Source organism: Tuber melanosporum (genome assembly GCF_000151645.1).
Source record: "Tuber melanosporum whole genome shotgun sequence assembly, scaffold_5, strain Mel28".
Classification (NCBI taxonomy): Eukaryota; Fungi; Ascomycota; class Pezizomycetes; order Pezizales; family Tuberaceae; genus Tuber; species Tuber melanosporum.
The window spans coordinates 608,006-628,234 of NW_003299095.1; the positions used below are offsets into that span (position 1 = coordinate 608,006).

At 49.3% G+C, this 20,229-nt stretch overlaps 6 protein-coding genes; 4 read left to right on the plus strand and 2 right to left on the minus strand.

Moving 5' to 3' along the window:
* Positions 1 to 2,321: 2,321 nt before the first annotated feature.
* GSTUM_00008760001 (uncharacterized protein) lies at positions 2,322 to 3,494 on the plus strand (the record flags this gene model as incomplete). XM_002840257.2 has 5 exons in its annotated part: positions 2,322 to 2,360; positions 2,437 to 2,458; positions 2,540 to 2,707; positions 2,805 to 2,948; positions 3,010 to 3,494. The coding sequence occupies 5 exons, from the start codon at positions 2,322 to 2,324 to the stop codon at positions 3,096 to 3,098; spliced, it is 462 nt and encodes a 153-aa protein (XP_002840303.1). The 3' UTR covers positions 3,099 to 3,494.
* Positions 3,495 to 3,708: 214 nt separating this feature from the next.
* Positions 3,709 to 6,171, minus strand: GSTUM_00008761001 (uncharacterized protein; the record flags this gene model as incomplete). XM_002840258.2 has 2 exons in its annotated part: positions 3,709 to 4,132; positions 4,189 to 6,171. The coding sequence occupies one exon, from the start codon at positions 6,169 to 6,171 to the stop codon at positions 4,243 to 4,245; it is 1,929 nt and encodes a 642-aa protein (XP_002840304.1). The 3' UTR covers positions 3,709 to 4,132; positions 4,189 to 4,242.
* A 6,652-nt stretch (positions 6,172 to 12,823) lies between these two features.
* On the plus strand, positions 12,824 to 15,354 carry GSTUM_00008763001 (uncharacterized protein; the record flags this gene model as incomplete). XM_002840259.2 has 10 exons in its annotated part: positions 12,824 to 12,968; positions 12,993 to 13,018; positions 13,084 to 13,173; positions 13,322 to 13,397; positions 13,529 to 13,544; positions 13,598 to 13,650; positions 13,732 to 14,090; positions 14,147 to 14,713; positions 14,773 to 14,837; positions 14,900 to 15,354. The coding sequence occupies 10 exons, from the start codon at positions 12,824 to 12,826 to the stop codon at positions 14,919 to 14,921; spliced, it is 1,419 nt and encodes a 472-aa protein (XP_002840305.1). The 3' UTR covers positions 14,922 to 15,354.
* A 337-nt stretch (positions 15,355 to 15,691) lies between these two features.
* GSTUM_00008764001 (uncharacterized protein) lies at positions 15,692 to 16,532 on the plus strand (the record flags this gene model as incomplete). Its single annotated transcript, XM_002840260.1, has 3 exons — positions 15,692 to 15,706; positions 15,776 to 16,067; positions 16,147 to 16,532. 3 exons carry the CDS (start codon positions 15,692 to 15,694, stop codon positions 16,530 to 16,532), a joined length of 693 nt encoding a protein of 230 aa, XP_002840306.1.
* Positions 16,533 to 16,767: 235 nt separating this feature from the next.
* Positions 16,768 to 18,372, plus strand: GSTUM_00008765001 (uncharacterized protein). XM_002840261.2 has 1 exon: positions 16,768 to 18,372. The coding sequence occupies exon 1, from the start codon at positions 16,806 to 16,808 to the stop codon at positions 17,958 to 17,960; it is 1,155 nt and encodes a 384-aa protein (XP_002840307.1). The 5' UTR covers positions 16,768 to 16,805; the 3' UTR covers positions 17,961 to 18,372.
* An 84-nt stretch (positions 18,373 to 18,456) lies between these two features.
* Positions 18,457 to 20,064, minus strand: GSTUM_00008766001 (uncharacterized protein; the record flags this gene model as incomplete). XM_002840262.2 has 3 exons in its annotated part: positions 19,726 to 20,064; positions 19,520 to 19,655; positions 18,457 to 19,460 (listed from the first exon to the last, which is right to left on the minus strand). Exons 1-3 carry the CDS (start codon positions 19,960 to 19,962, stop codon positions 18,457 to 18,459), a joined length of 1,377 nt encoding a protein of 458 aa, XP_002840308.1. The 5' UTR covers positions 19,963 to 20,064.
* Positions 20,065 to 20,229: the final 165 nt, after the last annotated feature.

Here is a 20,229-nt window from a genome sequence, read left to right on the forward strand (position 1 = left end):
GAATGGAGTATCGCAACGACCAACCCCGGCCAACAGCCTCAGCCGCACCCTTCTCCCAATAGCGCACAAATCCCTTCTTTCCGATTCAAGTTATCATTCCAATGTTGATTCTTTCAAGATACCGGTACTCGAGCACAGATCTTATTGCACTCTCGCAGCCAATTATTCAGTGAGGGCAAAGATATTAGGGGGCAGGAAGAGCAAAGCCACCGCAGCACTGACCTCGAAGTCTGCCTGGTTCGCGAGCGCAAAACCGTCCTCGTAAGCACCCTATTCCACGGTATCAATCAGGCACACCATCGGGGCGGAAACAGGTCTTGTACTGTACAGAGCATGAAACACAAGGCCAGCCCTCAATACACACCAGGAAGGATCATGAGTATCATACGGGCACAGCGAGCTGCCTAACCGCAGTTCCTGCTCAATGAAGCCTTCTCAAACACTGTACATGCACGGCGAAGCACAATATGATACTCTGTACCGTACCGTACCCAAGCCCTGCCTCGACTCCACAGCACGGCAGCCGCAGCATCCAAAAAAACATCACCTGCCATAGCTCCAAGGGTTTCGGCATAGACAATTATCCCCAAACAGAAGGCCAGGTGAACCATGATACAGTACCGCAAGCTGCAGTGGTAACTCCGTATAAGCACGATTGTACACTTTAAAACAACATCCTCCATACCTACCGCAGCGTACCCGACGGTAAATCCCCCACTGTCTATAATTCTCCGCAGCATCCCCACCAAACCTTCCACTTTTCCTTGCATCATATCTTTCTATATGCCCTCTGGTACGTTGCATAACCCACCGAGCTTCATCACTGGTACTCGAGTACAGGTCCCACAGTCACATCCTGGGGCAAATTCCTAGCATCACCTCCCCCAGTCTTGGAACCTACCGCTGCTCATGAAACATATCGGGTAAGCAATTTACTAGGAGCGGGTAGGGCGAGGCGAACACACGCACTCAACCCAGGAACAAATACAGTACGGTAACTGTGCCCAAGAGCTACTGGTATCCTCTCGCTCCTTCTCTGGACCCCCCTACACACGTGCGCTTCTGTGATCCCAGGTTGATATCCTTGCTTTCTCACAGTTAAATTACTACCATTTTACAGCCAAGGCTCCCCACAATCATAAACGCCTTCCTGGCGGGTACGAGATCTCACATTACTTGTACGGTAGCGTACCAAAAACCGCAACCTTAAAAAACGCAATATAAGCACAGTACAGTACTTGTAAGCAGTCCAAGTATCGCAAGATGCAGCAGTTTCACATCAACAACCAATGTCTCAGGCCCCACATCAGGCCGTGGGAAATGGCAAATTCACAAAATGAACCGAAATGACATTATAATAAATCAAAATTCCGCCTTACAAGACATAGGATAGATGTTTTCGTTCAAGACGGGGATCATTTTGCGGGTTAACCTGAATTAACTGCGAAAACTTTCATCTTTTTTTTTTCTGTCTCTTTAAGCCAGTGTAAGAATCATTCATAATGTGCCTTATTATACCCGCCACTTCACCAAGGTATGCTAGAGCACCGGTACTCGTAGTAGGGTTGGCCTACCGTACCGTACTTATCTCAAACATCATGAAATGACCGCCACAACAAAGAACCTGACCTTCGTCAAATCCACACCATCACCCGTGGAACAGAGTGGCAGACTAAGCGAGGCAACAGACTAGACTACGACAAAGGGCGAAAGTCTCTCGTTATCCTCACAAAAGCTCACTCGTAAAAGCCAAGCTATCATACCCCATTCAAGAGAGCATCAAACCCACCTTACTAGAGTCGTAGGCAGTAGAATTGCGAAATGGGCCTCCGCAGCACCAAATGATGAATAGAAAACTACCGATCCCCTCCCTTATAAAACCCGATCAAATCTAAAACCCAACCGATAGCCAAACCATCCGGAATAAATCCCGTACGGTATCATAGCGAAAGGAAAAGGAAAATTGTTCTCCATAAACTACTCGTACTATCGCTATCATACACACCACCATCCTAAATTTACCAAAAGAAAGCCCTCACAAAGTGAGTAACTTATCACAAGTGTCTTGGCGGAAAAAACGAACGAAAGGAAGAAGGGTTAAGGGAAGCAATCCCATTTCACCCGCGATCCGATCTACACCTTGAGAAGAGTCTTGCCGCAAGCTGGGTACTCGAGTAGGGTACGATAGACACAGACACAGATCACGTGCAACAAGTTGACCGCCAAGCCCCTTCGCCCACCTGCAGCCCCACGTTCGGGCAAGCATCTAGCAGGCACAACAACTATTCCTACCATCACCACAACCACTCTCACAGGTCACGATGTTTCACGCCAAACGCCTCCAAAAGGAGCTTATCAAGGTATCCTACCCCTCTGCTCGAAGTGGTATAGTTGAGACAAGGAAACAAACTAACAAGAGGGGTGAAACAAACACAGATCCACCAAGGTCTTCCGCCAGGTACGTAGCTTGCTCACCCACTGATCCACTCTCCAACGCCTTCTAGCCAAGCAAACACTGAACAAACACTGGGATGGACAGGAATCCACCTCGTCGCGGCGAATGACTTTCAAGAATGGCAGATGGACATCCAAGTTCTAGACGAGAACCCACTGTACTACGGAAAGACTTACAGGCTCAAATTCAAATTCAGTAATAACTACCCTATCGAGGCCCCCGAGGTCATGTTTATTAGAGCTACCGACAGAGGTAAATTATTTTCTAACCCATTACCCTCTCAAACAGCAATAACAAGCTACGATACCTTCATACATGGACAACCCTCGCTAACCTTGTGAACAAAAAGACATCCCAATGCACCCACACATCTACTCTAATGGCGTAATCTGTCTGGATCTCCTCAGCAGCGGAAACGGATGGAGCCCCGTCCAGAGCGTTGAGAGCGTGTGCATGAGTATCCAGAGTATGCTTACTGGGAACACGAAGAACGGTAACCTCCCCATCCCACCCTGTTCTATGATACCCGTTCTAACAAATGAGAATCAACGCAGAGCGGCCAGACGGTGATGACCAGTTCGTCCTCCGCACAAGCACCTCCCTTCGTAACATCCGCTTCGTCTACGATGACAATACTGTCTAGCTTTTCTTCTTTCTTCTTCTTTTTGCTTCCTTTTCTCTTCCCCTTTCTTTCCCCCTCTCCCTAAACCTACCTACCATGTACTCAAAGGCGTTCCGGAATACTTTAAGCAATGGGCCGCGAATCGTACATGATACAGGGAGCGTACCAGGGAAATGGTTTAGGATCGCAGAGAAAACGGGCGAGTGGGCGCATACCTTTTTTTTCCCCTTTTTTCCTTGACTTTTACCTACAACTTAGCTATCTTTACACCGCTTTTTTCTCCTCGGACTGTTGATCATGAACCATCACTCGGCATATATGTAAAGGGAATTGCTTAACTTAAACCTCTTATCGTTTTCTCCTTCTTTTGAGCCTTTTTGAAATGGAAGACCTCTTTGTGAAAACATTTTTCACCCATAGTGTACATTTCCCATCGTGATGGTGAACATGCATGAGCGTAACCTGTAAAAACATCGCGGGTTACCTTGGGCAGCAAACACCCATCGCCCTAACCAGGCCCAACTCAACCTCATCCAATAGCCAACCCGAGCCAAACCAGCTAGCCAGACAATACACGGGGATAGTCGTTTCGCCTCAGCCCCCACACTCACGACACCGGGGAACCACAATATGCATACCGCAACCTCGATTACCGCAAACGCGTATGACACGACACTAAATAAACGGCTAACCAAACAAACAGGCAAATAAACAGGGGGCTAACCCAGATTATCGCGGTAGGGAAATAAGAGGTTATGAAAAAACCCAAACGAGACAAGAATCATGATGATAGAAGGAGGCTATGGGAACGACATTCCGCCGTGTGATGAAGATGGTAAGGGTGAAGGAGAAAAAGGTCAGGGAGAATGAGAAGCAGGGGATAGATATGACCATCCACTGAACGTAGCCCACACACGAGCACTATGACGACTAAGATTATGACGAAGACGGCCGGTTCGGGGTCTTCAAGAAAAGACCCATGAAAAGTGGGGGACACGAAAACCCAAGTAAATAGATAAACAAGTAAAATACCATGAAGCAATCCACAGAAATCCCTAGAAAATAATATAAAGTAAATCCTCCCCCCACAGACACATACACATATACGCACCCAAATACCGAATAAATCGGGAGTGGACAAATAAACAATATAACACCCCTACACTTAAAGGAAACTCTCCACTTCCTCCCAAGTGAAATCTGGCAACTCCCCACCCACCAGCATTTCAAAACGGTTACATCTCTGGCACCAAGCGAGCCTTCTATTCACCGGCTGCTGGGGACGTGATTTGGTAATCGACACAAGGCAGATGACGTGGTATGAGTGACCGCAATCGAGGCCTAGTATCGCCGGGAGGTTCCCCTGCGTTCGACCGGTGTAGAAGGGTTCGATGCAGAAGCCGATTTCTGTAAGGTTGCACTGGGTTTGCTGGTGCTGATGTTGTTCATGCTGTTGGAGATCATCTTCTGAGGTGGTGGTAGTGGTGGGAGCGGTGGTGCTATTGGTGTTGCTGTTGTTGATACTGTTGATGTTGGCGTTGCTATTGAGGGTGGTGTTTGGGGGTGGAAGCATGGTGCTCATTTGGTGTTGATGAGCTTGCCAGTGCTGATCACGGTACTCCGGGTATTGCATTTGCTGGGGTTCGTTGTTGCTGTAATCGTTGTGCTGGACGCATGGCTGGATGGAGTAGTTCGGTGGGGCCTGGTGGGTTGGTGCCATGGGTGTTGGTGGGGGACTAGCCGGGATATGTCGATATGGTTGGTGGTGGGGCCCACCTCGCGTGACGGGAATGCCGGGTGGCAATCGCTCGGGTTGGGGCGCTGGCGCTCGATTGATTCCCATATCCAAGTTGGAGTATAAGCTCTGGTGGGCTTGCGGATGCATCGATTGGGGCCGTTGAGTCATTGGCGTATGAACAGGATGTCGGGGCGGAAGAGCGTTTATGATGGGAGCGTGTCTGAGGAAAGGTGAAGCCATGCACAGCGCCATATCCATGTTCGCAGTGAATAATGGTGTGTCGCCGAATCTTATTGGTGATATGCCTGTTGGGATATGGGGCACCGGCGCTTCTCGGTATGGTACCTGTCCACTTCCATTTCCATTTCCCTGTTGATCTACTGGTTGAAGTCGTGGCGCCTGAGATACACGTGAATCCTCCGGGGGATTCGCATCCGAGCGGATTCCAGGATGATTACTTTGATCTCTTTCCAGCCAAGACGGACTCTGTGGTGACACCCTCCTTGCGGTAATATCCACCGATTGCGTGGATATGCGTCTCCGGTGGCCCATTGCGTGGTGATGGCGGGTTGAATCCGGACCGTTTCTTTCCCTTGCCGCTGCAGCTGCATGTGCACCCTGCCTCCTCATTTCCTGGTGCGATTGCCATCTTCTGCTCATTGCCATTGACCTCCCTTCCTCCTCCTCAACAAAGTCCACCTCCCTTCGACAGGTTGGACAAGTGCTATGCCCCTTCAACCAAATCTTCAGGCAATAAGAACCAAAGTGATGCCCGCAGCCCATCTGCAGTGCGTGCTCGGTCTTCAACTCATCCGTAGAATCGGGGACATCAACATAATCCTCCATACAAATGATACAGGCCGTCTCATCCTCCTTTAGCTCCCTTAAAGCCAGCGGCTTCAACTCGGCAAGGGCCTTCTCCGAAGCATGTCGCTTCCGCTTAGGGAGCACCATCCTGGGTGGTGATGAGGCTCGTGGGTTAACAGGCGGCTCTTCCGATTGCCAGCTCCCTGGGGAGGCGTAGAAGTTCCTCCCTCGCACAAAAGGTCTCGTTGGTGGGATTTCGTAATCTTGGAATGAAACGTCATCGTAGGCGACGAATGATTGCCGCATAACCTGCGATCTTATTGGAGTTCCGTATGTCGTCGACAGCGGGGCGTGGGGATGGGTCGGGAGTGGGGCATATGGTCGAGCTGGTGCATTATAGAACACATGTGAGGAAGTAGATGAGGTACGATAACTCGAAGGGCCATGAAGTAACGTTTGAAAGGTATAAGAAGAAATGTCGTTTAACAAACCTGCCGCAGCCCCATCTTCGGGATTATGATGGCCAGAATGGAATTCGTGACTAGACATAGCTATTTTGGTGCAATGATGATGGGGGAAGATAGGCAGATATGACAAAACAAAGCGTTTCAGGAAAAAAGGTTTTTTTTTTTCCCCAAAAAGAGATGATGTAGATAAGAATGGAGGAAGAGCCCTTTTTTTTATCTCTGGTTTAGGCACTTCCCTTTGTGTTTATTTTCTTTCTTTCTTTCTTTCTTTCTTTCTTTATTTCTTTTCCCACCCGCAAAATCGGATCCTTGTTTGTTTTTCTCGCGATTTCTTTTCCTTTTTGTGGAGGATTTATCAGATCAAGGATTTCTCAGGTGTTCGACTAATGGATTGCTGTTTTGGCTGTTTTTGTATCGCGCACTCAGCCATAGGCACGATGTCAACAGCTAAGGTGGAATAGGTGTACAGCAGCGATTGGTTGTGAAGCGACAACAACCGCGAAATCAGAAACACGGCTTGAGGGAGCGACAAGAAGTGTAGGGGATGGTGTGGGGGGGGGGGACAAGAAGGAGACAAGGAGATAAGCGGCAAGAGCTGTGCACACGATTAGAACAGGAAACTCGGGGCGGAGATGACCACAAAATAAATAAATAAATGAACAAAAGGAATAAATCGAGCAGGTAGGCGGGCAGACGGGCAAGTGAGCAGGCAAGCAAGGGATTAATGGTACCGGAACTACGATATATCCCACTCACAGCTGACAGGGCAACCCGAGGTGAACGAGAGTGAGTAGGACGAGAGAAAGGGAGAGAGGAAGAGAGTTAAACCAGAGAAAGGTAGCGAGAGGGGGAGGGGGAGGGAAAGAGAAGGTAAAGTGTGAGGTAATGAAGGAGGGGGGAGAGGGGGATCGGTGAACCAAGAATGGTTCGCAAGAGTTGAGTGCTAACCTACTCGTATGTCCGGATACCGTGTATAGAACACAACCTCCTCGGCGAGAATAAAATGCGGTAGAGAGGGAAGGGGAGATGATCGATTTGTGGCCTGTAGTGAAGCCAGTCTGGCAAAGGACAAGGGAGAGGGAGGAGAGAAGGAGGAGAGACACTCGACCCGCTTTGTGTATCTCCTGCGAGGACCTTCTGTTCGCAGCCGAAGAATACAGACAGGAGCACCGCAGGGGAAGAAATTTGATGATAGTGTTCGGGTATTAGAAGGCGGCGGAGAGGGGGCGGAAGAAATATTAGAAATTGTGAATAAGATGAAAAATCTCCTAGTCTCGTTATTTACGATAGGGTAGGGTAGGATAAGATACGGCGTGATAGCATGATACTATCATAGAAGGTGGTAGTCGTCTCTCTTTCCCTCATCTTTGCTAACAACTTGCACCGATCTCCTCTTCCCTTTGCGTTTCAAGCAAGCCTTCACGAGTGGAGCAGGTCGAGTTCGAAGCTCGTAGGGTAATCATGGCACAGTGTTAGCCAGACCCCCATAAATTTATCGGTACTGATACACCATCGGAATCCCGCAAAGTACCGTGCCAACACCAGAAACGAGCTGTGAGCAACGTCAATCATGATACAACCTTCCACCGCAGATACAAAAACTGGTTCTCCCCTTTGTGGTTCTCTGTATGGTACTTGTACTCGTAGTGCCAGTATTGATAACCCTTTTCTCCTCCTCCGCTCCGCTGCCTCCTCCTCCTCACCCGATCCCGTTATTCAGCTACCTTTCCCTTCCCCTCTCACTCCATTCTACGCCATGATAACCCTTTTTCCCTCGTTCCTGCACTTCAGCCATTCGCCGGGGGCAAACACCGCAAACGCCGGAGTCTCCAAACATCTCGATGCGTCGCCTACCACCTAGCGGAGCGAAGCAAAGCAACACAACATGTTAGACTAGCTCCATTTTATTTCCCCGAACACAAACCCCACCTAAAACGCCCCCTTTCCTCCCTTCTTACCCTCCTCCCCTTCCGTTCGTGGGGATACCATATGTAGACTACACCCTCTCCCGTCGGAAAGCCTGATCTCAGCAACCATCTTCCAATCGAGTATTCCACTTTTTTCCCCAAGGATTTTTCCCCCCCAAGTGCGCAAAATCATTAATCGCAAACAAACCTGACTATCTACCCATCCATCTGCCATCTATTCCATTGTTCTAACCGTGGGGTGAACGGTTGATTTGATTGATTGATCGATTAAATTGGCTGGAAGGAGATCAAAACCGCCCCCCCGTATCTATGATACCTTTTCACTTTTCCCCTCTCGTGAGTTTATCGTCACCACACTACAGTGGAATAATTCCACGATCACCGCCGGGCAAAAAGATCCATGCCATGGCATAGCGGGGTGGTGAGTAAGTTGCCCCGGTGGGAGGGAAGGAAGGAATGAACCAAAGCCTGAATCAATGAAATAATAAATGGGAGCCTCCTCCACCTCTTCCGGCCAAGGCGCCAAAATTTTGGTAAAGGTAAACAGCGAATCTCTCAATTAATCAATCAATCTATCTCCGATGTCCTCCCTCGCACAGAGCCTGACAAGACAAAAGGGTGCGAAGATCGCAAGGGGTCCCTCCTCCCCCCACCACTCCCCGCTCGATTTCGCTCGTGTGTATGGCACCCTCAGCTCCTGGCAGACATTACATCACATCTACGAGCTGCGAGTGCTGTATGCGATTCAGGCGCACGCGCCGTGAGCCTCACTCAAGCTCGAGAATCTCCAGGGTAATGACAACCAACCAGCCAATGCCTGATTAATTAATCAATCAATTAAACCCCCCCCTCAATTTTCTTTCTTTCTTTCTTCCCCCTCTTCCTGTTCCTCTCTCTCCGCTCTGCATACGGTATGCTGTCCTATGCACCCCACCAGTTCCAGCGACGTTTTCGAGACGAATGCTGTTGAATCATCTACCGTATCTTTTCATTAATCGACCAAGTTAATGCCTAACTCTATCCACCCATCCATCTACTCGTATCCATCCATCCACTCGCCTGGAGTGATGCTGTTAAGCCATATACCCCTGGGTAATGTTTTATTGCCTTACCTAACCAATTAAACGGTTGAACCATCATCTGCCGTCGTGCCTTTCTCCCCCCCCAGTCTCCAAGTGCACTTTTTTTCTTTCTTCTCTTTGTTTCTTTTTTTTCCTTTCCTTCTTTTCTTTCCTTGATTCCCTCTTCACTTCGGGAGTTTGCATAAGTCAAGTCAACACCTATCTAGCACATCGTATCATGTTGTTTGTATCACACATGCATACATGCCATGCTATGCGGTAAGGCACCGGTTGGGCCGGAATAGCTTGCGTATATATAATATGTGCTCCCTTCCTTGCTCGCTTGATTGACCCGTGTATCGGCGTTCGTCCCGCTGAATCTGAGTGGAACCCTATAGGGGCATGGGGGATCACTCGGTATTGTTAGTGGTGCATGCATCGGGATGTGGGAGACAAGGAGGATGCCGGAGGGAGTTCCGAAAGGGAGCGGAGTGGAGTCACTGACGGCGGAATCTGTGGCAAGGGAGGTCAGGTAATTTATGTAGGGCTTGTTGAGGAAACACCGGGTGGGGGGGAGGTGGATAGGGTACCGGTATGGTAGGGTATCTGGGCTGCTGTAGCGGTGATGAAAAAAATTGGTCCGGATATAGGTTATATCTTCCCACTGTCTTTGTGTATCATACGGCACCATATTTGAACCGGCAACGCCATTACCCCTTCCCTATCCATCCATCCATCCATCTGTGTAATGTATCCGCATCCTGGCAGTACAGTACAATGTACTCGAGTACAACAACTTTACCGCCCTGCCAGCATGCACAGTACTCGTAGACTACATTACCGGAGATCCAATGCTGCACCCGAGTGGCATGCGGTAGTAAACTACATGACATGGCACGACATGGCGTGACGCGGGATGGCGGAATGCGAGAAGCTTTTCGTGAACCCCCCCCCAACGCACACACGGATGTAACTTGTATGGCTAGCGGAAGGGAAGCATATCAGATTCAGACAGGTCCCAAGAATAACGGCCGGTTATGGAAAATGCAAAAGGAACCGGGAAGGTCTTTCCTTCTGACCCTGGAATCCAGCGGCTGCACCTAGACGTTCTGATGTCATATATACCAGTATAATAAGTGGATTATTCCGCAGTGTGCATGAAACGTGAAGTTACCAAGTCGTGCTTGCTTACTTACTCCCCCCACCAACGGATTCTCAAGGTGGGATTCGGAGAAGGCCAAACCGGGGGGGTATTTGGAAAAGCTGGATCTTCGGATCTTCTCCTGTAGTTGCAGCATGGGCGCTTGATTGAGTACCCCACGGTGCGGTAAGTGGTGGGTTGCCGTGCTGATTCCAACCAGCCCATCTTGGGATTCGAGTGTAGAGAGTACGAGTAAAGTTTGCATTGCAGTATTATACTCGAGTAGTCTGGAGTATGCCCTGCTGTAACTGTGGGAGGGACGGAAGGACTATCACAGTTGTCGATACTGGGAATCGGGATGATCCGAATAGTTAATTCGTAGCGTGATGACATGTGTTGATATAGAGTTGGGTAAACCCCCCCCCAATCTGCCCAAATATGATAATTCGCCAGACTCCGTATGATGCTGCAACCCCCCGGCAAAATATTCAATGACCGGGAAAAAAAAAAAAATACGCTGGATTTCAGCTATGCAACTCACGAACCAATATATCCCACAAATTTTCGGTCTGGGGTAGGAGGATTTATGCGCTACCGGTTTGCAAACGGCGGGAGTTACGATTCCGCATACAAATTTGCGTGAGCATTGGTATTGTCCGTGATTTAGTGACCGAAGGTGGGTGGAAAAACTGTGACATTTCACAAACACTTTTGGTGGTATGGTGCTGACTTGCATCCTATCGTAAATTAACTCCTCGCAGCTCGGGCCTGGACGGCGGGGCGCGGGCGGCTGGTCCCAACACTACCGATATAACGGCTAGCCGACCCCCAGGACACCCGCTGCGACATCAGCATCCTTAACTGCAAAGTTACAAAACCATAGAACGGTGCCTCATACACTCTCACTCGATCACCTTTACGTGTCACTTTTGAATCACTGGTGCTCACATCTCAGAGTGCAGTGTACTGTACCACATCACTGCTCATTTATCGCCGCACATAGAATGCCCAAGGGTTCAGTCTTAATCTGTACGGGTTACTATTATTCTGAAAAACAGAAGAGTGTATATATCAGTGATCATTCCAACACGGCTTTCTTCCCCTATATCATCGTCTAGCTTGGCTCTCCATTTCTCCACCTTCTCCTTCCGCTTCTTCGCTCACGGGATCACCACCACCATCGCTCACGAGCTGAAGGTGCTATCACTTTTTGCAAAAGGCGTGCAGAGGATATATCGCGAACTGGTTAAACCAGGGGAGAAGCGCCAGGGCGGTTTCCGGGCTGAGATATTTCGCTATAGGTACGACTCTGAAGAAGAGGAAGAAGAAAATCAACCACCATCCCGCGAGCCTCCAATTGAACTAGCATTTTCGTAGGTCAACCTGCACTTGTGAGCATCCTTCTTCTGCTTCTTGGAGGTGTACTTCGCGCCGCCGCTCAAATCGCGAGGGTGAGGATAGACAGTCATGCAACGGCGCAGATATAGAGGAGGAGGATGGACGCAATCGGGCATACAATCTTGAATCCCGCATCTCAAACTCGCTCTCCCACGGCCATGGCGGACATTCCCCGGTGGGAAAAAGTCATCCATCACATTACCAAGGCGGGCATTCCACGAATGGTGACTCCCCCGTGTACCAGCCGGCCGCTGCTGCCGCCGAAGAAACCGTAATGAGTGGACATGCGAACTTCGGACGCAAAGATGCTGATACGTTGGTTATTCAATTCCGAGTGCAGGTTAAGAAAGGTATGCCATATCTCTTTGCGTAAGACATGAGTGAGCGATAGATTGATATGATATAGTGTAACGATCAAGACAGGCGCTGAGGCTGAGTGCGAGGTTAAGACCTGGAGATATGGTGCGCCTTCAGATTCTGGCTCTAGATTCTGGCTCTCTGGGTCGTGGGGGTCTGGGGGTCATGGGGGGGGGGCCGAATATGAGGAAGGGTCAGGTTATTGTCGAGTATTTTGTTCGCCCTTCTGAAGGCGGTGGGTTGTTCTGGGCCTGCGGGTGATCTCCCTAAGGTTTCTACGAGTCGCCCTGCTTCACGCAGCGAGAGGCAACCAGATCTTGCATAGGGATAGAGAGGCTGGGTTGTATCAACCAAAGTGCGTTTCCTGTATGACTGGGTTGGAGGACAGTGGCTGTGTGATCCTTATCGAGTCTGATTAGGGGACTATTAATTAGTGTTTGGCGTGCACTAGAGTGTGTGAGTCAGTTAACTAATATTCGGTACTCGTATACTCACAACTATTATTTTTTTCGTACGAATTGCGTTGGGAAGGTTCACTATATCCAGGTCGTGATTTCAAAGGATATATAATTATTGATATACATACAGTATTATGGAGCCTTTTCTTAAGAATCATTGCCCACTGGTAGCTGCCCGTCAAAGTTTATGGCGCTGTGAGACGCCAGTCCTGATCTATCGTGCGATGCAGTACCGTATGAGACCATGAGTAGAGTGCGGTACAGTAGCATGATGGTGGTGGGAGACTTTGACGAAATTTAGGTCATGGGTGACTGTTTGCTGAGATGCCTTTTGTGGGGAACTCACATTGGTCCTTATGGGACTAGCGCCACTACACAGACAAAGTGGCGGATGGCTCAAAGTGTGAGAGAGCGAGGGAAAAAATTGCACCCCTCGCAGCCTACATATTTTGCCCCTCTCGTCTCGTCCTTCTCTTCTCTCCCCCACCATCAACCACAAATTTTCACAACGCATCAAGAAAAAATAACCACCATCCGTAGTACTCATTCCTTCTTATAAGGGGACTACTACAGATACCTTTTACTGGTAGACACACTCCTCTTCTATTACCTCATTCCACCATCGCTAACGGACTCTACCCGTACAAGCAGCAAATACTACCATCTACCGCTCGAAAAACCTCTCCACTCCTCTATTACACCTTGCCCAGCATGGCTACAGAAGGACTTAAGGATGTTGAAGTAGGAAATCCTGTTTGAATCACATCCTCCCCCTACCTTTGTGGCATACCATAGTTGTCTTCGCTTTTTCTGCCATGCGGCGCTGCGGGGCGCTGACTGCGGGGCAACCGCTGCACATGAACTTGACACTCACAATTCTCTTATGCAGGGACAAATTGAGTCCAACTACGATGAGACTGTCGACAACTTTGATAGTATGGATCTGAAACCTGAGCTTCTCAGAGGTAAGCAGATTGGGCCTTCCCTGCATCGTAGTATTCACTGTGCTGTGCATCCACAGAAACTGCCGAGCAGTTTCTTTCCCTACCTTTATCTATTTGTTTGATGTTCATGACCTAACTTCGTTCTCTCACAGGCATCTACGCATATGGGTACAGAATCAGCTCGGCCATTAGCGCGGGGCGTTCTGCTAATATTTTTCTAGTTTTGAGCGTCCCTCTGCCATCCAACAGCGTGCCATCCTCCCTGTCATTAATAGTGTGTTCTACCCCTCTTTTCTATTTTTTTTCCTTGTCACCTCTTCTATGATTATTTTATTAAAAATCTAATTTTGAATAGACCGTGATGTTATCGCCCAGGCCCAGTCTGGAACTGGAAAGACCGCGACTTTCTCGATTTCTGTTCTTCAGAAGATCGATTTGTCTGTCAAGCAATGCCAGGCTTTGATCCTAGCCCCTACCCGTGAGCTCGCTCAACAGATTCAGAAGGTTGTTGTTGCTATTGGAGATTTCATGAATGTTGAGTGCCATGCCTGTATCGGGGGAACTGTCGTCCGCGAGGACATGAAGATTCTTCAAGACGGCGTGCACGTCGTTGTCGGTACTCCTGGTCGTGTCCATGACGTGATCCAGCGCCGCGCTTTGAAGACTGATGCTATCAAGCTATTCGTCCTTGACGAGGCTGACGAAATGTTATCGGTTTGTAACTCTTAACTTCAGAGCCCACCGCCCCCAGGTACTGATATTTCTTCTAGCGTGGTTTCACCGAGCAAATTTACGATATCTTCCAATTGCTTCCCCAATCCACCCAAGTCGTTTTGCTCTCTGCCACCATGCCTCAGGATGTTCTTGAGGTCACCACTAAATTCATGCGTGATCCTGTCCGCATCTTGGTCAAGAAGGCCGAATTGACGCTCGAAGGTATCAAGCAATTCTACATTGCTGTTGAGAAAGAAGACTGGAAACTCGACACACTTTCCGATCTCTACGAGACGGTTACAATCACCCAGGCCGTTATTTTCTGCAACACCCGTAGAAAGGTTGACTGGCTCACTGAGAAGCTTACTGCCCGTGACTTCACCGTTTCCGCTATGCATGGAGATATGGATCAGCACCAGCGAGATCTCATTATGAAGGAGTTCCGATCTGGTTCTTCCCGTGTGTTGATTGCTACTGACCTCTTGGCCCGTGGTATCGATGTTCAACAAGTCTCTCTCGTCATTAACTACGACTTGCCTGCAAATAGGGAGAACTACATCCATCGTATTGGTCGTGGTGGTCGTTTCGGCCGCAAGGGTGTTGCGATCAACTTTGTTACAGCTGTATGCTTCCAATCATACCCATTTACGATTGCGATAAGCTAACCATGTGCGATTTTTAGGACGACGTCCGTATGATGCGTGAGATTGAGCAATTCTATTCTACCCAAATCGAAGAGATGCCAATGTTTGTATCCCCAAAAGTTTCGTTGCTCCTGCGCCCGGCTTTGCTAACAAAGATACCCTTAGGAATGTTGCTGATCTCATCTAAACAATTTTCATAATTTCAACTAAATAAAAGTTTTTTTCTTTTTCTTTTTTTTTTACCTGGTTTCCTATGACCTTCTCCCGTTCCGGGTTTATGATTTCCTTTTCTTTTTTTGTCTTAGTCCTTCCTGATTCTTTCTGTATGCGTTCTTCATCTGGGTTGGGAATCGGCTATCACATCGGGACAGGACTGTGTTTTCATTTTCTCCCTAAAGGGGCAGTTTTCGAATACCTGAATGGAAAATCATATGACGACGATGACAACATTTCATGACCTTTGACGAAGACACCAATTTTTTTCTTTGCTTGCATGCTTTCCTTCACATCATTAGCTTTGCTGGTCTCTTTATATGCGGATTGCGTAGAATTATGGTGGAGCAGGCTGCCGGGGGAGGGCTTAGTTAATAGTATTAAGCTAAAATTTATATTTTCCAATACCTCAGGCTTATGGAATTGCGTGTATCTTGAAACGATATTTTATTGGTTGTAGACTTATGGTGAGTGGAACCATACTTGGATAGATTATGCCTCTACAATTAGACTAGTTGCTGTGCGAACACCATGCTCCTGGAGTACAAGTAACATTAAGGTGGTTGGGGAAGGGCATATACTCTCTCCGGACATACACAGCGGATGTCAATATCCTATCATATCCACACCATCCCAACTTCCTCCTAATAAACATCACGACTCCCTCCACATTATACCGGCAAGTGAACCCATCACAGCATCACATCCTCAATCCCGTCCTCCTCCCCATAGCGCGCACCGAAAATGCCACTCACAAGGGTAAGTCGTATTACTCGATTCCCTCACAGTACTCAGTTAAAATCCTACTAATTCTCACTGATCCAACAGCTCCCCTTAATTTCCAAACCCCGCTCGATAGCCTGCATCGGCCGCAATTTTGCGGATCACATAAAGGAGCTCAGCAATGAGCGTCCAAAGGAACCATTCTACTTCCTCAAGCCAGCAACGAGCATCCTGCATCCGGGGCAGGGGCCGATCCTTGCTCCGCGCGGGGCGGATCTTCACTACGAAGTCGAGCTGGCGGTGATAATTGGGAGAACAGCTGACGAGGTTCAGCCCCTGGAGGCATTGGATGCTGTCAAGGGGTATTGTGTGGGGATAGATATGACTGCCCGGAATTGTATTTCACTTATTACCCACTTAGTTATTCCCATTCTGTAGCACGAGTTTTTTTTATATTAATGGATAGGCGACCCCAGGGCAACAAGCAGCACGTGGAAAAGGTCTTCCATGGTCACTATCCAAGGGCTTCAAGACCTTCCTGCCGGTATCACACTTCATTCCTAAGAATAAGATCCCGGATCCGCACAATGTTCGTTTGCATTTGGAGGTTAATGGGAAGATCCAGCAGGATGATAATACGGGTCTGATGCTATTTAATATTCCGAAAATTCTGCAGCATGTTAGTGGGGTATTTGCACTCGAGGAGGATGACCTTGTGCTTACGGGAACACCGAAAGGAGTGGGAAATGTTGTGCCTGGAGACGTTATTACTGCGGGGGTTAGTGTTGATGGAGTTGAGCTTGAGGATGGGAGGATTGAAGTTAAAGTTGAGGAGAGGGTTGGGGGGTATTCTAGGCTATGACGAGATACACCCGATATTGTATACAGTAGAAGCATGGGAGTAGTCTAGGAGCCCTTCAATCTCGAAGTAGTCTAAATGTTATCATACTGTACCATACCCAAGCCACTTTTTTGTCCGAGGCCCCAATCTGAATCAATCATGCCCTGCCAAGCCCAATTACAGTACGCACAAGTCATGGACTACCGGTATGATAAAGTTATCCTCCTCATCCTCCTCTGACACATTATTTCCTTCCCCATCACCTCAACCGCCTCCCACTCAACTACCACAATCATGCCTTCCACAGAATCCGATGCAGCGTCTTACGCCGCCACCAGCGAAACCGACTTCTACGAGCTCCTCGAGCTCCCCTCCTCCAACACCCCCTTGACCCCCTCCCTCCTCCGAAAATCCTACCGCAAGGCCTCCCTAAAATGGCATCCAGACAAGAACCCCTCCCCCGAGGCCGCAGAGATATTCTACCTCCTATCAATAGCCTACGATGTCCTCTCAGACCCGGCGACGCGAGCAGTATACGACAACGCACGCAATGCGCGGTTAGCGCGAAAACGAAGGAATGAGGCATTCGATGTGAATCGCAAGCGGATGCAGGAGGAACTGGAGAGTCGGGAAAGAGGGGCTAAGAAGGCTAGAACTGACGGTGAGGATGCGGAGGAGCGGTTTCGCCGGCAGTTGGAAAAATTGAGGGCTGAAGGAGCAGAGTTAAGGAGGAAGAGGGAGGGGGCGATGAGGGCTGCGGTGGAGGAGGAGGAGAAGGGAGGGGAGGAGGAAGGAGAGGCCATGGCCGATGGGGATGGGGGAAGCAATGGCGGGAGTAGATTCTCAGAAATCGATCGCACATTGAGAGTCCGCTGGAAGCTCAAGGGAAACGAACACTTCGACGAGCAACACCTCCGCAGCATATTCTCAAAATACGGTGCGATACAGGACTGCGTTGTCCCGCCTACAAAATCGGAGAAGGAAAAGAAGCTTAAGTCCGCATTGATAGTCTTCACCTCCATCGTGGCCGCCCACGCCGCATTTCACGACCCCCTCGACTCACGGCTCAAAGACCTCGTCTGGGCAAGCGGCAAAGAACCAGACATCTCTCACAACCACCACCACTACCACCCCACCCCCGAACCCCACACACCACCGCCGCCCAAGCCGAAACAACAAACTCCAAAAGACCCCCCAAAACCACCCACCCTAGCAAGACCCACCACTACCACTACCAAGGATCCTAAACTCAATAGGGTTCCCTCCTTTGCTAGCTTCTCCGGGACACCGAGAGGATCTCCGTCTAACAGGAGTGCCATCGCGCAGAGTCCGGATTACGAGAGTATTACGCTCATGCGCATGAGGGCTGCGGAGAAGGCGAAGATTGAGGCTAGGATAAGGAAGGAGGAGGAAGAGGAAGCTGCTGCGCTGGAGGAGCGGGAGGTATGAGATTCATTATCTCCTTCAGGTTGTTTTGCCGGGTTTTCGGGGGGGGGGGTTTCTCCAATGATACAAGTATGGTGGATGAGTTTCCTAAGACTTTTTCCCCCGCCCCAACAGCAGCACATTAGAATGGGATTGCTGGGGCTTAATAGATGTATTATTGCAAGCAATTTACTCACTAGCCTAGTTTACAGCGATCAAAAGTGTATCGTATCATAAAAATACTTCGTTTGTTGTATCATAGAGTAACTACAGTGTGCTACAGTATCATACGGTGAGTATTCACCCCAACCCATCCACCCATGAGCAATCACGCGGAAAAAGAAAAGCCCAATTTTTTTTGTTTTTCGTTCCACTCGTCCGTTAGCCAAGGCCGGAACACAATTCAAAGCTATGATAAGTCCGTGAAGAAAAAAAAACCATGACCCTCCCATTTCCCCAATTACTCCCATCCATACCTTCATTAAGTTACCACCCATCCATTCTCCATCTATCCATCTACCTATCGCTCCCGCTCCCCATCCTCCACCTCCTTCAACATCTTCTCCCAGTTCTCAATCATGCCCTTATAAAACTCAACATTAGCAGCAGCGAGGCCGCCTAGGGTATCCTTCATCTCGCAGCTCTTGATGCGCTCGAAGTCGGTGACTTCACGGATGACCTCCTCGTCGAAGGCCTCGCTGACCTGCCTCGCATTCTCCGACTCACGCGTGAGCTCTTTTATTCGCAGCTCTAGTTTTCGGACGCGGTCGCGGCGGGACTGTTCGTGGTCGACGCCGCGCACGTCTTCGATCTTGCTGCGCAGGAAGCCGGTGGGACCCCCAAGGCCCGTTGTGCCGGCGGGTGCGGAGGCGATCTGGTCCCGTTCTGTAGTGGCGCGGTTGAGATAGTCTGTTAGTGCCTCAAAGTCGAGTTGCTTCTGTTCGCGAGCTTTCAGGAGTGTTTTTAGAGCGCCGATGTAGCTCTGTAAGTCCCTAAGGCTGCCGAGGTAGTCTTGGTCTGTGTGCTCCTTTAGCTTCCGGAGGCCGCTGCTGGTGCTTTGGACGCCGGCAGCAAAGCTGCTCACCGGCCCCATGAGCTCCGGTTCTAAATCTAGGAGTTTGAGGAATTCTTTGGAGAGGTCGGAGTAGTCTGCCTCGAGGTCCGCTTCTCGTCGGACCACCTTTGTGATTATGGCTGCCACGTGCATGAGGTCGTCGTCCAGCTTGTCTGCCCGATCACGGACTTCTATGAAGCGCCTGTCGGGTTTGTGAACTTTGCTGAAGGCGTTGAGGAAGGTGTCCGTCAGGCCCTCGAATACCCCGCCGGTTTCACCTTGGCTGTTGGGCGCTCCTCGGGCGGGTCTGTAGCGCATGTGGGCATTCCAGTCGGGGGATTCGAGAAACACCATTAGGAGGCTTGTTCGGCGGAGGACAGGGTGAAGTGTTAGTCTGTTGAGGAAGCGGCTGAGGGAATTGGCACGGCGATTTGTGAAATCCGGACCGAAGCGGTCCCCTCGTACATATTCTATATAGCTTATTTAGCTTAGACTCGTAGAATCTGAAGGTCCTATATGGGATAATCACCCATCTTATGCTTCCCCGGCAGTGGTGGAACCGCACAAGCAGGAAACTCCCTCGTCAGCATCGTCCAGATAAACACGAAATCCGTAAATCTCCTTCGCACTGATACCAGTGGTTTCTGAAACGATGGAAAGTCTGTCTACAAGCGTCCGGAGGTTCATTCATCAGCCATTGCCTCGCAACAGAAACTCAAAAATTTGCCCTATTACGTTTGTGGTAACCAAGTATGAAACAAATGCATCCTTCGTCCCTTCATTCTCCGTTTGCGGATCTGAAACTTTGGTCTCCAGGGTTCCATTGCCCACTCCAGTCATGTCTATTTTGTCCGTGTTACGGCCTGCCTGCGGTTCCTCTCCGTTGGGGAAGCCAGATGTGCTTGGGGGGGGGGAGGGCTCTTCTTCGTCGTCGAAGGTGGTTCGCCATTGGATCGAGTTGAAGGAATCCATGGTTTCAAAGCCTGTGATGGATCCGTTATGTATGCTCGACGGTGGTGGGAGGGTGTTCGTAACCAAGGGCGAAGATGTGATAAATTTCACTTTGGGTGAGGCTCATAAGGTAAGGTGAGGGTGTTGAAATGAGGATTGGTGGGACTGTGGCGGGGTGGATGATGACGCTTTGTCGTGGCTTGGCACATGAGGGGTCACTCGGGAATTCCGAAGTTGAGGAGAGGATTTTGCAATTTGAGCTTTCTGGAGCGGCTTTTGAATAAGCAA

Bases quoted from the DNA above. Each gene is read 5' to 3' on its own strand.
- GSTUM_00008765001 (XM_002840261.2), top strand. From the start codon at position 16,806: ATGCCTTCCACAGAATCCGATGCAGCGTCTTACGCCGCCACCAGCGAA.